The following is a 20295-nucleotide window of genomic DNA, read 5'->3' as shown; positions in this document are numbered from 1 at the left end:
TCTCCCCCCCCACCCCCACCCCGGGGTGCTGAAACACTGGAACCAGGTTGCCCAGAGAAGATGTGGAGGCTCCAACCCTGAAAGCGTTCACAGCCAGATTAGATGTGACCTACAACAACCGGGTCTAGAGGAGGTGTCCCTGCTCATGGCAGTGACTAGATAATGTTTAAAGTCCCTTCCAACCCAAACCGTTCTATGAGTCTATGATTCCCTTTAGCTTGCATCCAAGATAAAGCTGAGCATGATCAGTACAAACACCCCATTGAAAAGTAGCTCATTTCTTCCAAGGACGTTGGTGTCGTTTCAAATTGAGTAACAAAAGATGACTTTACTAAGTGTACAACTCACTGAAGTACTGCATTCAGTAAGCATTTCAAACGTAGGTGATGATTTCTTTTGGATTTTTGCCCAAATCAAAGCATTTTGCCTCATCACTTACTGTGGGATTTCCCAGGCCGCCTTGAAACCACACATATCCTCTGCCTCCTTGGCAAAAGTGATACTAAGGTGTGGAAGTCTTCCTAAAGATGAACAGGTATCTCAGTTCATTCTGAAAGGCTAAAATTACTACTGATTTGGGTTTGGGGAGAGAAACAAAAAACAAATGAGGACAATTGAAATGACATTGGACATTCATTAGCAAAGCATTGTCAGGACACAATAGAAGAACAGACAAAAGCCAGTAGAGATTCTGTGGTATTTCCTAAAGGGCTCCCTTTGGCACATGGCTGTTCCCTGCCAATCCCATTGTATTGTTTTTGATAATGAATAGAAGCTGAACAGATGATTGTTGCATTGTCCACTAAGTGATTCATTTACATTAAATACTGCTCCAAAAGTAGGCTTTGAGTGGGTTTTTTTAGTCACTTCAGTTATTTATTTGTACAGTTTAATTACCATCTTTTAACTCTCCACTGTACATAATTATTTCCTGATTGCTTCAGCTAAATTACACGGGGGTGGAACTCCTCTGAAGTCGGTGGGCCAACAAGCCCTGACTTAAGAAGCAGCATCTCTGTATTTTCAAGGATGCTTTATCTTGACTGGCCACCTCTAGAAAACTTCTTCTTACTTGGGAAGGTGATGAGGTTAAGCATCTGCAGGTCCCTTATGTCCTTGGTCCCCATCACTGAAAGCTGGGCTTTGAATCACAAAGTGCTGCAAAAGCCATCACAGCTCCACTGATTTTCTCCTTGCTCTCTGAACTTGGTTGCACCAACGTTCCTTTAGTAGCCCAGGGCTGCTATTATAATTTCAGGCTTTTCTCACAGAGGTCAAAAGTTTTGTTGTGTTTTGTTTGTGTGACAGATGTTATGTGCCTCAGGGCATACTGACAGCACAGCGGTTAGAAGAACTTCAGCGTAAGGAACTATTTAGCCTCAAATCCATACCCAGAACTGCAGGTTCAGTAATTTGAATGTACTAATAGGTGGGGGAGAATGACATGTACTGAAGGGATTTTTGATGGTTGAAGAATCTGAGGAAGTTGGCACCCCAGGGCTTTCCATCTTCTGTTGTCTGAGAGGTTGCATGACTTGGCATCTGTTGTCTAGCTGTAATGATATCTCCATTTGGTGTACCACAAATACAACTTCAGGTGGGCTTTTGGTGATGCCTGTGTAACACAGTAGAGTCTGGGGCAAGGCAGCAAAATAGTGATGCAGATAGGTGAAAGGCACAGTTCCAGTCGTGTTGAGTTGTTGGTTTAATGTGACTGTCAAGGATTTTAAATTCCCAAGGCAGAGCAATGCAGCCTTTGCAGCCTGACATTTTCTCAGTCCCTTCTTCATCCAGTTAGGAGAAATGAAACCACCAGTCCAGTGCCTAGACATAAAAGAAAGAACAGAAGTTTGTTTTGAAGAGCTTATATGCCTGTACCTGCCAAGATGAGGTACCAAAATGATTGACTTTGCGACCAGTTTCAAATCAGCTCCTGAGTCAAATGAGCAGGGAGGACAAGCACGCTCCAGTACCACTGTAGCCTTCCAGCTGTGAAAGACATCGCACTGCAGCTCTCTGCTCTAGCTACAGAACCTGGGCAGAAGCTGCTGCATAGCTGCCCAAGGTTTTGACTTCTGCATGTGTTACACTTCTGTTACTCTGCTTCAGAAACTGCCTTTGCCTGGTTTGTGATTAAAGCAAAACACCCACCCCTTAGGCCCTCCCTGAGCTCTAGACTTCTTTTGGGTTATATGGCATCTTCATAAAGCCAGATGAAACTCAGCAGACTCACAAACAAAACCAGCCCTCCCTCTGCAGAAAACCACAGAGTATTGCTAGGGTTTCCCCCAGTGCCTTCCACTTCAACCCTCCAGCAGAGCTCTCCTTGTATTCTGCTCTCCCAGGAGCCTGCATCGCTCTGTGTTTAGTGGCAGGCGATGAAATCAAACCGTGCATTAGCAGCTCCATAATAGCTTTGCTCGGTGGAACCCAGCTTCCTTCATTAATCCAGAAAATGAGAGTTGTTTTTGTACATTTGAGCAGCTAATTATTTAAGTGCTGGGAATTAAGGCTTATCAGATACTGGAGACTGATTTTGGTTTTGCTTCCCAGGGGGATGGAATGAGATGGAGGGAAGCTGGTTTTGCACAGGTGTGCAGTGTGGTAACTCACCGGTGCTCAGAGCAGGGAACGACAGTGTGCAGATCCTCTCTAACCTGGAGCACAAAAGCCTCTGGTTTTGTAGATCACTTTTATTCCAGACATCCCATGCTTCTTGCCATTCAAGTAGATTTTCTTTTTTAAGTCTCCACTCATCAAATAGCTTTTTTTTTTCCTCCCGTGAAAAGAGGTATCCCACTTGTGGTTGACCTAGCTTGAATATTTTGCAATAAAACAATGATCTCTTGTCACAGCTGGGTTTTTAGAGAGGGAAAGCAGCTCACACCAGATGTCTTTCTATAATCAGTGATCCTTCAGCCATACCTTTGGTTTAGGTAAGACCAGTAAGACCAGCTGCTGTCGAACCTAGCAAGGGACCTTTCAGTGGCTTTGGGAACCAGAAGATGAATTGGGTGAAACCCTCCCACATCTGTGGGAAGCCACAGCTGAGGACATATCTGTTGTTATAAACAATGTTTTTACAACAAAACAACTTTCAACAGTGGATGGAGGCTTTTGACACTCTTCCAAGAACATAACAGAGGATACATTGATGCTGTTGCCAGGAACTATATGCTGAGGATCAAGGTTTTGGTTCCGATGGTGTCACTGGACAGACCTCACTCTTTATTATAAGAAGTTTGCCAAAAAGAATTTTTTTTTTCCCTGTTGAAATGGGCAATGTCCTGTGTTGTCTGCAGAGACTAAGGGAGTGAACTTTTCTGTGTGCTCACTTGAAGCCAGATGTTGAAGTATTGTCTGGCTGTAATTGACTTGACAAATACCAGGAGTGACATTTTAGCTCCATTTAAGTCAGTGGCAGAATTCCTGTAGAGTTCAGCTGGGGCCAGGATTTCATCCTTGACAGGGCTGAAGAGAAACCTAGCAAATGGTCCTCAGGAAAATAAATGCAGGCATTCTGTTTTCCTAGGACTCTTTTCAAACTACGGGCCACAAATCTTTGGAATTCCGTGCACTACTTCAAAGAGGTCTGTGACAGATCACAAAGAGGAGGAAGCTTATTTTCAGTGGATTGCAATTAGCTATCCAGGGGTCCATGATTCCAAGGGAGAACTTCAGGTAGTTGATTATAAAGTTCTAAGTCATCTCAATCCATTCAAATCCACCTAAATCCATTCCAATCCACCTATCTTTGTACTCCTTAGACTAACGAGCATCCTTCTGGCAGGACCTGTGCAGCTGAGTATTGTCACTGAATATTGTGAACTTAAGCAGTGACTCTGTCCCAAATACTGGGACTGACCCATGTGGGTGCCTCTAATCTGCCATCTCCGAGGTGCTGTTAGCAATGGACTGGGCTGAAAATAAAACCTGTTTTCAGAGAAGCTGATGTAGTTTCATGGCAAGGTCAGTACCTTGTCCCCGAGATAAATGAGCAGGTACACAGTGTTTTCTCTCTACAGACTGTGAGGTGTCAGAAGTACCTCAGATGACCTTTATTGGGAACTAAAGGCAATCAGCTTCAGGCAGAAGCACACAACAGATTCTGTGGTATCTCCAGAGGTTCACACCTAGACACAAAATCTGATGTGCTTAAAAGAATTTGGATCAAGCAATGGTATTACTACTTGCATGGAAGTTGTTTAGGTGAAGAAAGGTTTGGGATAGAAAAAGAATCATTGAATATTTAAAATGAGAGCAATTTTTAAATGTCAGAAGTGTTCTGGTTAGGGTTTCAGAAGTTCCTCCATGTGAGTTTTGATAAGCTGAGTCACTCTGCAAGTTCTTTCCCATTAGATTGTGAGAGAATTGGTGCTTTTTAGAGTGCTTCGAAAAACAGAGAATAGCTCCCGAGGAATCGGCCATGTATTATCTACTGGTTGTTGGCATGGAGGGTTCAGCATCTCCACAGAATACCCAAACCCTGCTTCTCTCCTCTTCAGAGGAGTGCCTACTTAGGAGTCTGCTTAGATTGCTCTGCTAGAAGCAGTACTGCTTTAAGACAACATATTCCCAGTTCCTTTCTCACTTCTGACAAGCTTGTGCAGAATTAAGAACTTTGCAGAACCTTTCAGTTTCAAACAAGCAGACGATGAAAGTTCCTGAATAAGCCACCTTCAAATCCATTTTTGGAGCCAAGGTATTCAGTCTCTTGTAGGTTCAGACTTAAGAGAGCTTCAGCTGTAATCCAAGTTTTTGTGAGGAGTCCCAGCTAAATCCTGGATGTCCCTCACAGTGCTGATTGAAGAGAAAGGCTGGAGTTTGCCTGAGAACTGCAGTGGACATTTTAACACACATTGTGTGGAAAACAATACCCAAACGGTAAAGCAACAAATGATTCATGGCCATCCTGCAGTCTAGAAGTGCCACTTCGGGATGGCATGGCTGGAGGATACAGTTACTTTGTTTTTCCATGTGAAGAACTCTGCCTCTTCCCAGCTGAGCTATCATGTAACAGTGGATGACTCTCTGGAGGAAGAGTGCTGCACATTTGCAGTATGTTTTAGCTACTATCAACATTTATATTCCATTGGCATTTGGGGGTAAGTGCAAATTAGCATAATCATCAATGCTTTAAAATTAAAAATTCCTCTAAGAGACACAGGAGGGACTGAAATTGTTCCCTTCCCTCAGAGGCAAATCCTTTCCCAAGCTATCTGTTGCACCAAAAGGTCTCGTTCTAGAAACATTCCCAAGCTGTGCCCAAGAGTAAATCGAGCCACAGCAAACTTGTAAACTGGTGTCTCTGTGTGCAGGGAGCAGGCCCTGGTTTGACATTTACTACATGACAAAACCTTCTTGCTGTTTTTCACTCCTGTATTGTTTTGACTACTGCTCCGTGCTGCTGTGTCACCTTTATGTGTGGGCTGGGACAATCACAAGTTATTTGCAGAGTCTGAAGTTTTTCTACTTCACAGGAAAGATTCTGGTGTTTTCACAAGACTGGAGGGTTTAATGATGCTGCTTCCTTCTAGAGCTTGCCTCAAGCTCCCCAACTCAAGAGCTGGCCTCAAAACATCTCAAGAACCATTCTTTCCTATACTATTTTAGAGTGGATTTTCACAATTGCTCCAAAATTATTCACTGACAATGAGAAGCTCAGATTGGATTTATGACTTAAAGAGACTCCTCCTCATGGAAAAAAGGTGCCAGGAAAACCTTGGAGGAACCTCAAGTTTGAAAGGTAACATCTCCATACCTTGGAAATGTCTCCTAAGAGTGAATTACTGGTTGGACTTGACGATCTTAAAAGGTCTTTTTCAACCAGAACAATTCTATGATTTGATGATCTTCAAATCTCTGCATTCCTGTCTCTGGGAGGTGATAATGGGCCTAAGCTCTCTGACAGCAGGTGTGGTCAAGGGTGGGTGTCCTGCACTTGGGTTCTTTGTAGCTCAAAGAATACTTCGCACATCCTCAGCAGGGCTGCTAAGCATGGTGGGCCATGAAACCTCAGGTGGCAGGAAAAGTTAAATGTTGTCATTGTTCTTGAGCTGTTTAGAGAGAAAAATCAGTGTTGGTTTTTGTTTTTTTTTTCCCAAGGGGAATGTTTCTCTATGAGGGAAACAACTAACAAATGCAGGTGTTTCTTAAAACACTCCTGTTTATAAACTCACAGTTGGTGTTATTTCTGCAGAAGGCAAACACCACCACACCCTATGGAGAGTAAATGTGGGGACAGAAGGCTCCATGGAAGTGTTAGCATCTACAGGGTATTGAACATATGTGTAAGGGTTTGGGAGTGACCTGCCTCTCCACTCTTAAGAAATCACCCAGACTAAACTCAGCTAGCTGGAAGTTAAGGAATGGAGCTTTATATTCACAGCTTAGCACAATATACAAACAAGTACTTACAATATATTACAAATATATATGGCTATATACAGAAAGATACAAGTTAAAAGTAATACAGAAGCACAATACCCCTCCCAGAAATTAGTGTCCCCAGGAGGGACTCCCAAACACCCTTCCCCGTCTTTCCATCCCTCTACCTTATCCCAGAGTTTGCCTTATGTGCAAGATGAGTTCGGAGGATCGGCAAGGGAGGTTAGAAGCAGAATTAGTTAAGTTACACAACAAAAGTCCAGGAGAGTGGTGAGACCCTGGAAAGGGTTGCCCAAGGAGGTGGTTGAGGCCCCATACCTAGAGGTGTTTAAGGCCAGGCTGGATGAGGCTCTGGGCAGCCTGATCTAGGGTAGGGGGGTTGGAACTAGATGATCCTTGTGGTCCCTTCCAACCCTGACTGATTCCATGATTTCATGAGAAAAGCACAGACACTACTGACTCCAACAAATAGAGACTCTCACACTGTCTTATCTATGTTTGTGTTCTTGGTTTTATATATCTCAGCAAACCTATGACTGAAGCAGACATCACTATTGTTTGTCTTTTCACAGCCTATAATCTAATTTTCCTCATTAAAGTATTCCATTTGGCCTCAAACTAGCACACTGTGCAATGTCTTTGGGGTATCCCTTTCTTTTTTACCAGAGAGATGGACTTAAATTTCGTTGGCAGAAATGTTCTCTTTTATCTTTATCTCCTGTTTTGATGTGGTAGCCATGGAGAATTGCCCAAGATTAGTAACAGTAGGCTGTTGCAGTGTAAGAATAACTCTCTGCTTGCATTTAGACTGTGCTAATATTGGGGGGAGTTGTTTTAACTGCAATACTCAGATTATACAGAACAAACAGTAGATGTTGTCAGGATGTTCATCGCCCATCCCACTGAGTTCTATCCACCTTGAACTAAACACAGGTCGTCTTTAATGCCTCTCTGTTCTAGGGGATGTTTGGGTTACTTTCACAGGGCAAAGCCTGCTGCTTTCTTTTGGAATCACACAATCATTTTGGTTAGAAAAGACCTTGAAGATCATTGAGTCCAACAAATACCTAACTCTACCAAGTCTGGTGCCAAAGCATGTCCCTTAGCAGCACATGGCTGCATACTTTAAACACCTCTAGGGATGGAGGCCAGTTCCAGTGTTTGAGAACCCTTTAGGTTGGACTTGATGATCTTGGAAGTCTCTTCTAATCTGGTGATTCTATGAAACAATGGTTAGCTGTCCTGAAGGAGAATGCGTTTGTACTTTTGCCTGCTACTGACATCAGGGCATTTGGACCCTTGTAACTTGACTCAGTTTGGCTAATAGTGAGCTAAATGGGTTGCAATCAGAAGCTGAGATGCCTCAGGCTCCACAATAAAGTCAGATTCAAAGGTACTACTTTAACAGCAGTGTCTAGCAGTGAGTTTCTACATTCTCACTGCAAGGCCTCAGTGAAGAACTTTATAGAAAAAGGGAGTGGTGAATCGTGAATCTTCTCAGAGAGCCTGGGAAGAGACCAAATGCCTTTGGCCTTGACCTGGGCTCAGAAAGTGGGACAACGACAGGAGCAGAGACACCACACCTTGCACTTGTTTGCTGTCGGCTATGGGTGGGATTAATGAATGTTTGCCCACAGAGTTGAAGCTTTTAAAACTGATACCCGTGCTGGCAGCTCTGTAACTTGGTTTGCCTTCTTGGCATCTCAGCATGTAGCCTCACGCACATTTTGCAACTTTTCTTTAGCAAACTATTTTGCACTTTACAGCAGAGCACAAATCAGAGGTCTTGCAGCACATTTAGGAAGAAAGAAATTCAAACTGCTTTTACTGGGACAGCCTTCTAGGATGACAGAGAGGGATAATGACACACTGAGGCAGTATCACTTATTGTTAAGTTCTACCAGTCAGTGTGCTTTGGCAACATGTGTCTTGTTTCTAGATGATCACAGCTAAACCCTGGTTTGATTCAGAGGAAACTGGATGTGGATGACAAGCTAATTTTAAGGCTGCAGGGGAAAAAAAGAAGCAGATTGGCAGAGATCAGGGTCTGCTTGAGGACTGGCTTTTGAATTAAAACTAATCGGTAGTTGCCTTTGATGGCCCTTTGCATCTGGATGAGAAAGATCCAAGAGAACTCATTCTTATTACTCCTTAATTTAGTGGGTTATGTCAGAAGGCAATAATGGATTACACACATTTCTTCTGAGAAGAGTTCTTTGATTAATAAATGTAAAAAAATCCATATGTTCCCCTGCTTTTTTGTTGCTAAAGATCAAGGTTATTTAAAACAGTCAATGACATTTCTTAGGTGAGACACTTGAATATGCCTGCTGTAGGCTTGGTGTTAAAACTAGAGTGATATTAAAGACTATGTCTGGTCTTGGGATGTGAGAAGTTTCTCTGGCATTGTCTTTGTGAGGATATGACAAGTATACAGTGTTTAGAGTACAATTCTGTTACAACTGGAGTCAATAAGTCAGTAAGGAATATTAACAGTGATTTAGTGGAATAAAAGGATCATCAGCAAATCCAGGAGGCTGCTTTTCAACACCAGGAGAGCATTCTCACATCTTCAAAGGTTTCACTTTAGCTCAGTTATTACCACTTATTGCAATACTTCATAAGTCACCATCCTCACTGCAAAATTGAAAAAAAAGAGAAATGTTCCTGCTCTAAACAGTTTAGGAACTAGGACAGGATTTGAGAGCAGCAGAGAGTGGGGAAACAACCTACCGATCATCAGGTAGGCACTGGTATTGATATGTAAGTAGTGTAGGGAGCCTTGCACACTGGGGCTTGAAAGAAGGAAAGGGAAGGTCCAAAGGTATCACCAGGGATCTTGTCCCAAGAGTGGAAGTAAATACAGCTTAGTTGCTTCCTACTGTTTCATATGTTTCTGAAAGATCCACTTGGAATACAGGGAATGGCTGTCTTAGCAAGATGTCCATCTGCTTCTCGAAGTGGGAAATATCAACGCTGGGGTCATTCAGCTGTTCTCATTAGGGTCAGGAAGGTGCCATGTACATGCAGCGACCTTCTCGCACCGAAAAGATGAGGACTTAGAAGTTCTTAGTTATGGCTCATGGTGTCTCTGATGCTTCAGGGTAAGTAGGTGGAGCCAGAGCTGTAACACTCAAGTGTTGGAAGCATTATGCTGCAGAGTCGTGGGTCAAGACGTCTGAGGGTGAGAGTGGAAAATGCTGGAAGGAAGTGCAGCACCACTACTCGTTACCTTTCCAAGATGTGTAGGCTGCATGCTCGCTATGTTGACTTCACATGTCTAACGATTATGCAGGGTCAAAAAAAAGGTATAGCCTTGCTCCAGATTTCACATGTAATCTCCTGAAACATCCAGTGCAATCAGCAACACTCACAACTTCTACCAGCTTGTGTACACAGTGGGGTAACCAGGCCCTTTCCTGTCTCTTGGCATCTTTTTTTTTTCCCCATCCCGTGGGGCAATTTTAGCTTTGTTGCTGTGTCTGTAATCCCCAAACTACATAGCAGAGGGATTTCAGAGAGGCTAACAGGCACTGTGAAGGGTCCACATTATCCTCACAGGTCATAGGGCACACTGCTATGCTGGCAGGACAGCATGGCCTGCTGCTGCTTCTCAATCTGAGGGTATAAACTCAGGCTTTTCACTAGTGTTATATCCCCTCCTTGCTTTGCCAAACATCTCTCATTCCTAGATACCCTGCTTTCCTTGTAAAACGGCAGCACCACTGAAGGAAAGAGTGACTCTGTTTGAAAGTGAGCGTTGCAATTGTCTTTGATTTCTTCAGGTTGCAGCAGTAGGCTGGGAAAGTGGAGAGGGTTTTGTAAAACACTGCCAGGTAAAGACTTCAAGGTTACAGTGTCTGAGAAAGAACACATATTATGTATTGAAAAGGCCGTTTGCCAGAATAACGCAGTGCTAAGTTAACCACCTTTCTCATTGCAGAGTCCTTCCAGGGCTTGTGTAAGAGCCCAGACTCTGCAAAGCCTCCTGCCTTTCTTTTCACAGGTCACGGCAGCATTCCCATCCTTCTCTTGCTTCACCCCATTATGTAACCCTGTGGTGTGTGTGCTGCAGAAGCTCAAACCATGAAGAGATTCCAGTATTTTTCACCGTCTTTTCCTTTCCTCGGATAGCAAAAAGCTGAAATACCAGTTCTGGCTATACACTACTTTTTTTCTCGTCCCCATTGAAACACCAGGATGGCAGTATAGAAGGACCTTATATGGTCCTCACGGCGAATCGAAGCACTGCACCGAGCTTCTCCCCAGACCTCAACGATCTCGGTGCTCGGCGAGGCCTGTTACACCCCGACCTACCCCCACAACACTGCATTCGGCTTTTTTGAACCAGAGAACGATAAGCAGGAAGAATCTGCCTTTTGAGTTGATTTTTGAGTTGATTTTGTCCCGTCATACCGGCTGACCTAACTGATGCCCGCTGTGGAACTACCGGAGCCCCCCCCCAACCCCGGTTGCAGCCCTGAGCGGCGCAGAGGCTGTTAGCAGTCGTCTGCAACTCCGCCCGGCGCGGAGGCCAAGCCTGCCAGGCAGGGCCGCTGCCGAGCACACAGGGGCACAAGAAGGGAGAGAGCCCAGCCCTAGGAGCGGGAGCCCTGCCCCAGGGAGCGGCCCAGCCGCCGCCGCCGCCCCTCTCCCCTCAGGAAATCAGAGGGAGCAACCAAACAGCCCGGACCAGCGGATGTGACAGCAGCGCTCCCTCCGCAGCACGGACTGCTGCTGGAAGGGGCCGCCCCCTCACCAATCCCTTTTCACCCTGGAGAGCGACTGACGACTACTTCAGCCAATTCCACCTCAGTATTCTCCGCGCAAACTCCACCCCTCCTCTCCGTTGGCCGGGCGTCCTGTCAATCGGCCGAGCCCTTCCCGCCCCTTTCCGGCAGGCGAAAAAGCTGGGTAGGAAGGGTGGAGGGAGGGAGAAGAAAAGCAAAGAAACCAATGAGACGCTAGAGAAGGACACCTCAGGGGCAGAGTGACAGGCGAGAGAGCCAATTGTAGCGCTCCTTCCCGCTCCGGCTCCTTCCCCCGAGGGTGGTGGGGCAGAGGAGGCGCACTTACCGCCCCTTTCCTGTTGGTCTGTCCCACTCCAGGCCTGGCGGGCTAGGTTGAGTTAGCGGCTCGGACCATTGCTCACGGCGGGCGGAGGGGGGTGCGGGCGAGGAGGAGGAGGAAGGAGACGACGAAGGAGGCGGGGGGGGCGGTTTAAAGAGACAAGAGCCGAGCGGGCGGCCGGCTGGGGGAGCAGGAGCGGCGGCGGGTGGAGACTCGCCCCTTCCCCACACACGCTCGCTTACACCGCAGCCAGGGTCGCCGCCGCCAGGGTCGCCGCCGCCAGCGCCCCCTCCCCACCTCCCCTCCCTTTCCTTTCCGCCCGCCGCTTCCACAGCGGCCTCTATGAGGTAGAAGGGAGCGGCGGCCACTCCGGGGGCGGCAGCGGCCGCTACAGCCGCCGCCTCCTCCTCCTCCTCCTCTCCTCAGAGAAGCCCCATCTTTGTGTGTGGGGGAAGAGGGCGGGCGAGAAGGGAGTGCGCGCTGCCCGCCCGTCGCTTCGCTTTGTTCGGAGCTGGGGGGCCGTGGCGGCGCGGAGCCCCGGCTCTATGTGCCAGCCGCTCCCCGCGCCCCCACAGCAGCCGGCGGGGGCGGCGGAGGCCGCGGGGCAGGAGGAGGCGGCGGCGTGAGGGGCCAGAGCCCCTGAGGGCGGGCGCGAGGCGGCGGCGGCGGGGGGCGCGCGGGCGGGCGCGCGGCCGCCCCGGCCCGTGCCCGCGTCCGTGTCCGTGCGGTTGCTGCGGAGGGGGGGAAGGGGCCGGCTCGCTGCCCGCCGGCCCGGCCCGTCTGCGGGCGGATTGATGTGGGGGGGTCTGACATGAGTCCGCCGGCGGCCGGGTGCTGCCATGTGACCGGCTTCAAGGTGGAGAACTGGAAGCAGAACCTACGAGCGATTTACCAGTGCTTCGTGTGGAGCGGCTCGGCCGAGACCAGGAAGCGCAAGGTACCGGGGCGGAGGGGGGAGCTCGCATCCACCCCCCTTCTCTTCCCGTCCCTTCCCCATCCTCCCTCCCCCGACCCACCCGCCCTCCGCTCCCTCCTTCCAGCGCTCACACGCACTCCGCCGCCTCGGCCTGCCCGCGGGCTGCAGGGAGGGGACGACTCCCCCGTCCGCCTTCCCTCCCTCCCCACGGGGCAGGTGGGCCCCGGCGTCCCCCAGCCCTGTCCCCGCCCCGAGGGGCCCGGGCTCCGGCATGGGATTGTTGGCAGGGAGGGAGGAAGAAACGCTCGGTGTCTGCGGCCTCCGGGGCGGGGGTGTATAGCGGGGCCGGTTACCGGGATGGAGGCGGCAGCCAGCCCCGGGGGCCTCCCTCCCTCCCACCTGCCCCGGCAGCGGGGCCGGCTTTCCGCAGCGGGGCTGTACCGCAGCGCTGCTGCCGCCGCCTCCTGGAGGTGCGGGAGGCAGCGAGAGTTTCCCGGAATACGGTGGGTGGGGGAAGGGGTGGCCCCGGGGCAACGGGCACGTCCGGCCTGCAGCAGAGCTTTGTGCCGTCGGGACGTGGTAGGGAGCCCCGCGGGGGCGCGCCCGAGCGTGGGGAGCCCCCGAGGCCGGGGGCGTGTTCGTGGGGAGAGCGGGCAAGCACAATGACTGGGAGCGGGTTTGCGGGGCCCCGAGGCCTGGGAGAAGAGTGCCTGGGTTTTATTATTTTTCAATCGTAAAAGGAAAAGAAAAAGCTGCTTGTGATGATAATCCACTTGGAAAAGGGGATTCATGCTGTAGTGGGGCAGGGGAAGGAAAGGAACGGACTTAGTCTGGAGTAGAGTGGAGTTTGCTCTTGGAGTGTGTTGGTGCTTGGGGCTTTGCACAGGCAAAGATCAGGAGAAAAAGCCTATTAATGAGGCAGAAGGTGAGAGGAGCACTTTCCCCCACGTATCTTTTAAAGTTACCTCCATACCCACATGCGTGTTCTGGAGGACTTTTAAACTACGCAACTAATTACAGGTTTCCCTCAAAATCAACTGGTTTTACTTCAAAGTGACTTGGCAAATTTCTATCAGGCATCATCATATTCATGACTTGAGGAGGGCAGGACAGCTACATGTAGCAAAACTTGTTTTGGGGGGCAGCACAAGGTTGTGTTTGGTTTGAAGCAACCCATTGAAAACTTTCTGATCCCGGTTGCTTTGCATTAAACTGCGCAGCTTATGATTCATAGCAGAACTCGGGTATGAAAGATGTACTTCAGGGGTGAGGCAGCTATTAACTTTTTTGTGTTTATGTTCTCAGACAATCCATTTTTTTTACTTAAAAAGTAAAAAGATGGCATCTAAGAGACACGTATTAAATGTATTCACTTATCAACCCAACAAAATACAGACAAACTTATATATTTTTAGTAATGTTTCCTGCAACTTCATATTATAAATTATATTAATCAAAATCTGGTTTTATTTAGCTTTTAGTATGTCAGAATACAAATTGGCATGTACTGTGTGGTACTTATGGTTTAAATGGAGGAACCAAAATGTTTGTGCTGTGGAAGAAAAAAAAATTACAAGTCAGGAAAGAAAATGTCTGAAGACAAATATAAAGCAAGTGTTATGTGGAGAACGACAACCAAATTTCATTAGCAAAATCACCTCTTCAAAAAAAGCTAATGTGGAGCATCTTGTATAACCTGCCACACCATTTATATGCTGCCACTGTTTGGTTTTGTTTCTGCTGAAGTCTAATGTGTTCATCACTGCTTGAAAAAACAGCTGGAAATAGATAATATTCCATTGTAATCAATCTGTTCTCACTTCCTCTCTGCACAGTCAGGCTCATAAAGCAGGACAGGATTGTTTCAGATTTATCAGTCATCTCATGGAAAACATCAATTTTACAAATATATGTGCTAAAAATGTTTTATTTTCCTCCTTTTTCAAGCAGGCTGCCATTCTGAAAATAGTTGGATTCCAGAATTCCACTGAGCTGAAATAATATGAGAGTATACAATCAGATATTGGCTAATTGAAAATATTTTGGTTAGCTGAATCTGGGGCTCAATTTCCATTGTATAATCATGAGGATTGAAGGAAGTGTTTAAATGATAGTTATAGTACTAACCTCTCCTGCGTATGGACGGGAGACCTTCTCCATGGAATGTTTCTCTACTGCAGTTCTTTGTCAATCTGTGCATTTTACATATCAAATATGAAGAATTGTATTTTCTGTTTGGAAGCATGCTTATAGTATTACAAATCAGAAAACAGTCCTTTGTCCTTCAGTGTTATCTCTCTCTCTCTATATGTTTTATATGTGTGTGTATATATGTTTTAGGAGCATGGCTCTGACTGCCGTGGAGCACCTATTGATAAGGATTATTGTTTTTAATCCTAATCAGAATAATGAAGTCGATTTAAAGGTTTGCTAAAAGGTGATTTTCTTTTGCAAAATCAAGGACAAACACATCAATCATTTACCACAGGAAACATTTGACATATGTAATTGATGGTTAGTGGGAGGCATTGGTCAGTGTAACTCTTAGATGAATCTATCTGTAAAGACTGTCTTGGCTGTCTGGTGATGGCCAGATGCAGACTGTTGGGTTTCTATAACGGTAGCTATGAGCCCTCCTAAGGCTGTCTCAAAAATCTAGATAGCAATAGCAACTGCAGGGGGCAGAAAGGGTCCGTTCCTCCTGCTTTACTTACACTGCCTGCTGCATTATGCTTTGAAAGACCATTTTAATGCTGCTTGCTGTTTGCTGTTGGTTTTTAATACCTGTCTTTTCTGTGAGTAAGCTTTTACAAGCTTCAGCTCTGAGTTCAGTATGCTTTACAGCCAACATTTTGAACAGAAGGGCTGTAAAGCACAGTTTACAGTTGGAAAGCTCTCTCCTGGATGGCTATGTGAATTGTCAGTCAGAAGCAAGAGGCAATAATGTATATATCTTTGTAGGTACTGGAATTCTAGTGAAGGTTTTAGGAGTGTGCTTGCTTCTGAAGCCTTATCTGCAGCGGGATTTGAGCTGTCGTCATGGTGTATGGTATCTACGTGAAGAACTGAGGCTGTGGCTTGCCTTACCTTGCTGCACCTTGGCCAGAGTAGTAAAGTGCAGCAGTTGTAGTATGTATGAGTAGGTAAAGGCTTTGTCCTGGTGTCAGTATGTTGATGGTAAAGCTGAGGCAGAGAGAAAACCTGCCTGTCAAACTCAAGAGGAAAAGGTGTAAGGGAAGAGGTTTGAGGAATGGTTCTTGAAGTTGTAGTAATTGGGATTAAAGGTTGGAACTAGATTTCAGGGCTTAGGTTGTATGTAAAGTGGCACAAAATTGGTTGACTGTCTTGGCTCTGGGACTTTGACCTGTAACTCTTGGTTTTTAATTTGTAATAGTTAGAAACTGTTTAATAAGCTGATGGCAAAGCTCATGTTTCTGTAGGTCATGGACTTTACCTTGAATATTTTGATGTGGAAATCATCTCACACTGAATTAAGTAGCACTAAGAGGTCCTTAAATTTGACACCACTTCCTTCCATTCAGAAATTATGGAACAGACAGAGGATGCTAAAAAGACTTAGGCCAGCCCCTTGTGTCAGCTTTTTCCATTTTTCTGTAGGGTCGCACTTCAAAAGCTTTGCTTATTCCTTCAGAATTACAGATGAGAAGAGTATCTTTTGCAGTGGTGAGTGCAGTTTTTGGTATTCAGTGAGAAATGAGACATGTAGAGTCTAGGAGCTGTTAAGTAATGATTTCAGTGCTTTGAAGGGCAGCTGAATTTACAATTAAATTCTGTCTTACTCAACTATACACCTCAGAGGAAAACTCTTTCTTGTTCTCTACGTTTTTTACTATCACTGTTCTGAAAATGCTCTTGATGATAAAAGTGCTCATCGTGACCACAGCTATGATGTGCACAAGGTCCTGTCTGGAATTTCAGAGTGTTTGTTCTGTGCTTCTACCAATAGATCAAAGAATAATTGCCTGTCAGGAGTTGTACACTCTCATTGACAGCGGGTGCATTCTAGCATATTTCTTCCTGTTTGAGAGCTGCTGTTGTTTTTCCCATTATTCTTTCTTTACATGGACCCTTCAGACTGATGGATGCTTTCAGTTATGAGGAAACATTTTCTTCTATAGGTGATGACCTTTTTTCAGGTATCCTTCTCGCCTTGCACTTGTGACCTCACTCCATTCCATATCATACTGGTCAGATAATGCATAGATACAAAAAACTGAAATGGCTTTGGTTAATTTCTAAAATTCCCAAGTAGAAAAAAGCTTAGTAATATCTCTAGTAAATGAATGCTATGTCATATTTTCAGTAGCAAATATTGTGGTTCACAGTCTAAATCAACATGTCCTTGCTAAAACAACGTTGCAGTCACAGGATAAGCTAATGTTGGAACATCTCATCTCATGCCTGTTGGGGCATGCTTGCTCTCTTGCTTTCCCTGTACAGCCGTATACCTGTCCAGGAGCAGGGAAGTGTTGCTTAGGCAGTTTGCTCTCTACCATAACAGATGAGCAAGGAAGCTTACCAAGTTGTGCTTCCTTCTTAGGCCTCGTGTTTTGATTGCTTAAATTAATAAGGATTTATTAGCTTTTTTTTCTTTAATGTTTTTAGCATATGCATCGAACTCTTCTGGATTACAAATACCATGGAGCATTTGAAAGAAGAAGGTTCAAGTAGCATCTCTTTTAGATGAATACTCTGCTCTGGGTGCCCCTGTGAACTCTCTGATTCACTCAGGAATGATGCTCTTCTTTCTCATGGTTTGTGGGGACTACCTTCTCCCTGAAAACCCATAGGAGATGTCAAAATCAACTGCAGACTTCATTGTTCAGGGGGTCTTCAGTTCCATACCTGAACAATCTTTCGTAGTCATTAACCTCTAAGGAGTTAAAAGGTCTTTAGGCCTGCTAAAGGTAATGTTTCTTTACCTTTTGGTGTGAAGACTAAGTGATTCTTTGGTGTGAAAGATAACCAGACAGAAAATTGTAGCTCCAGACACATCAGAGCCTTGCATATATGGGACAAGGCAGATTGAGAATGCTCCACTGAGTTTGTCTCTGGTGCCAAAGAAGACTCTGATGCAAGACCTCCTCCTTCCTAGTGGTGTTAAAGCTACCACCATTTTTAGATAAACGGTTGGTTTCTGGGCAAAGGTTAGGAGTTGGTGTTGCACCATGGACTCTGAGGTATGAGATTTGAGCCATCAGGACTTACCTGAACACTTGCTCCTATCTCTGTCTCAGGTCAACACATGCAGTCTGATGTAAAGGTTACACAGATCTCTGTCACTGAAGCTGGCTAATGAGTAGGAGTTTTACTGGAACCATTTCCTTCTCTATTTGTTTAATGTAGATAGATAGACAAATGAGCCCAGTAGATGCAACTTGCTCCATTCTTTTGTTTGTTCTCTGTTGCAGAGAGAGAAGATGGATTTGCACAAACTCAATGAAGGAAAAAAAAATAGGGATATGCTGGATAAGAAGACTTCCTTTTTTTCTTATTGGTAGTGAAGATTTATCGATGCCAGGTTGTTAGGAGCATCTCTTTAATAAATTTTTCTGTAGTCAGTGATCTTGCTTGATGTTGAAAATGTTGAAAGCTTTCAATGTTTGCTGGCTATAGTGTGAATGTGAGCAGAGTGGAATGGCTTTGTTTGATTTGTTGGACTATCTTTTGAGCTGTATTTTAAGTCATCACAGCTTAAAATTCCAAGCAAAGGTTAATTGATACTATCATTTTTGTTTCAGGCCTTAATCTGTAGTGTTAACATGAAACTGGAGCTGCAATTCACTTTCAAACGTTCTTTCATTTGAAGATTTTGTGTCTTAGTAACTGGAGTAAAAAATCAAGGGGTGAATGCTGCTGATTGATACTGGAAGATGCCTGTTTGTGAATTGCCGATTCCCCCGCTCCTGACTTACCACTGTTGGAGTCTGAGGGGAAAACAAAGCAAGCATGTTCTCCTTTGGGATGTACTCTGGGAATTCCAGTTTGTAACTAATGTTGTTCAACTGTTTGATTCCCAAGGGTGGCTGTGGTGGCTGATTTAAACCAGAGAAAGATTAACTTGGTTTAAAAGCTTGTCTCTCCCACTAAACCCAGCACCCATAGTTGTACCCATTTCTGTGTGACTGATTTGGTACTGTAGTTTCTTATGTCTTTTTCCTGATACATGTAGGGCCACCTGTCCACTTCATTTGACTGGTAGCTATTTGAAAACATTGGGATTTTAATTCTTAGATTTCCATGGTTCTTGAAGTTATTTATAGAGTCTGTAGCAGCTGGCAGCATCTAAGAAGAGGAGATGCATAGGTAGTTTTGCTTATACATCAATTGTAGTGGCATCAGAAGAAAGTCAGACTGAAGGTGATGTGGGTTTTGCTGGAGTTACTAGAAATATATTGTAAAGGTTTTTGGTTTGGGTTTTTTTTTATGTTTTTCCATTTGTTTTTGTTTTGTTTAAAACCATGCAAAGAGCCAGTTTTGTTAGATCCTTTCTAGACCTGGACAGAAAGAGCTTCCTAGAGCAGCCATATCCAATCCAATCTCTTGTTAACCTATGGGCAGTGGAGCTAAATGAGTGAAATGCTATGATGACATTACACTTTATTATGTTATCCTGGGCTGTGCTGTCAGCAAGCAGTGTTGGAGTGTAGGGAGAGCCATATGTTATCTGAGAGGCCTGAATTGGGAACCTTTTCTTAGCAGAAGCAGTTCTAGGAGGTGATAGATCTGTTCTGACTGGATGAAAGCTCTGTCTTGGTAGTTGTATTCTTTTACATATTGATTTGGCAGTCCTTTATGTACACGCTGCTTAATTCAAGATAAGAACTTTGCTGCATTAGCTGGTGCCACGATCAATGTTGTAAAGAGTTACTCGCTGCAAAATTAACCTGCATTTTTTTGTTGTTGTTGTTCAAAAAGCATAATTTCCAAGTGGTGGAAATTCCACATTAATGCAACTTCCATAGTAACTCCAGAATGATTAGTGCTTTGCTTCAGTGCTGAGACCATGTTATCTCTCTCGTTTAAGAAAAAGAGTTCTTTTATCTATTTCAGGACCTATTTGAGCATCAGTGAAGTGATCTGTTGCCAGACACCAGTTGACTCAAAGTAACTTGAGATTCACTTTATCAGTTGGTAGCTGATTAGCAGCAAGCAGTCGATCTTGTGGTGTTCTTTTGTCTGTGAATTACAGCGAATATTCAACTTTATTTCACTTCTACTTGGGTAGAATGGTTACTCAAGGTTTTTAAAATGACTTGCTAATTTAATTTTTGTCTTTTTTCCCCCCCTTTTCTTCCTATCTGCCTCTGCTGCTCTTCCAAGCTGGTAAAGATGACTTTTCCCCCACTTCTCATTCTGTCGTTCCTGCGTTTAATGGTGCTTGAAATTAACATGTCTACCTTTTGTGTAGCACCACCGGTGATGTCAGCATATCCCTGGGAAGGTCTGGAGCATACTAAATCTGTCATTGAATCAAAAAACTGGGTGACAAAACAAGGTGAAACTCAAAAAGGAAAGAAATGGATGTTGTAACAAAAATTGGTTTTACCACACTTTAAATTTACTCTCTTTAGAATAAATGTGGCTAGTGCAAGTTCTCATGACATGTAACAAATTTGTTATTAAACATCCAAAATGTTCACTATTATATTAAAGTAACAGTGAGAAGCATCTCACTAAATGTGACACTGCCTTACTAAGTCTGAAAAGAGAATCTGGGTTTAACTACTCTGACGCATTTTTGTTCTTACACTGTGCTGGTTTTGCAGTACCAGTTGGTTTGTACACAGCCAAACTCTTCTGCACATATGTGTAAGGTAATTCATTGGTTCAGTGAGTTGTGCTTATATATAATTAAGTTGTAGAGCTAATTAATCGATATTTCAGTCAAGAGATTATTA

At 45.0% G+C, this 20295-nt stretch overlaps 2 protein-coding genes across 3 annotated transcripts in view; one reads left to right on the top strand and one right to left on the bottom strand.

Annotated features, from left to right (window-relative positions):
- Positions 1-632: 632 nt before the first annotated feature.
- Positions 633-12270, bottom strand: LOC135180383 (basic proline-rich protein-like). The gene is made up of 4 exons (XM_064152738.1): positions 12009-12270; positions 11464-11875; positions 11199-11297; positions 633-1824 (listed from the first exon to the last, which is right to left on the bottom strand). The coding sequence occupies exons 1-4, from the start codon at positions 12268-12270 to the stop codon at positions 1380-1382; spliced, it is 1218 nt and encodes a 405-aa protein (XP_064008808.1). The 3' UTR covers positions 633-1379.
- Positions 12174-20295, top strand: part of USP22 (ubiquitin specific peptidase 22) — a 103441-nt gene continuing 95319 nt past the window's right edge. For both annotated transcript variants that reach the window (XM_064153586.1, XM_064153585.1), the window contains exon 1: positions 12174-12394. In XM_064153586.1, coding sequence (XP_064009656.1) covers positions 12269-12394 — 126 coding nt within the window. In that variant the 5' untranslated portion in view covers positions 12174-12268. The remainder of the gene's footprint in view (positions 12395-20295) is intronic.

The sequence above is a fragment of the Pogoniulus pusillus genome, chromosome 13 (assembly GCF_015220805.1).
Source record: "Pogoniulus pusillus isolate bPogPus1 chromosome 13, bPogPus1.pri, whole genome shotgun sequence".
Taxonomy (NCBI): Eukaryota; Metazoa; Chordata; class Aves; order Piciformes; family Lybiidae; genus Pogoniulus; species Pogoniulus pusillus.
Note: the sequence above shows the minus strand (reverse complement) of the source record. Positions and strands in the feature narration are given on the sequence as shown.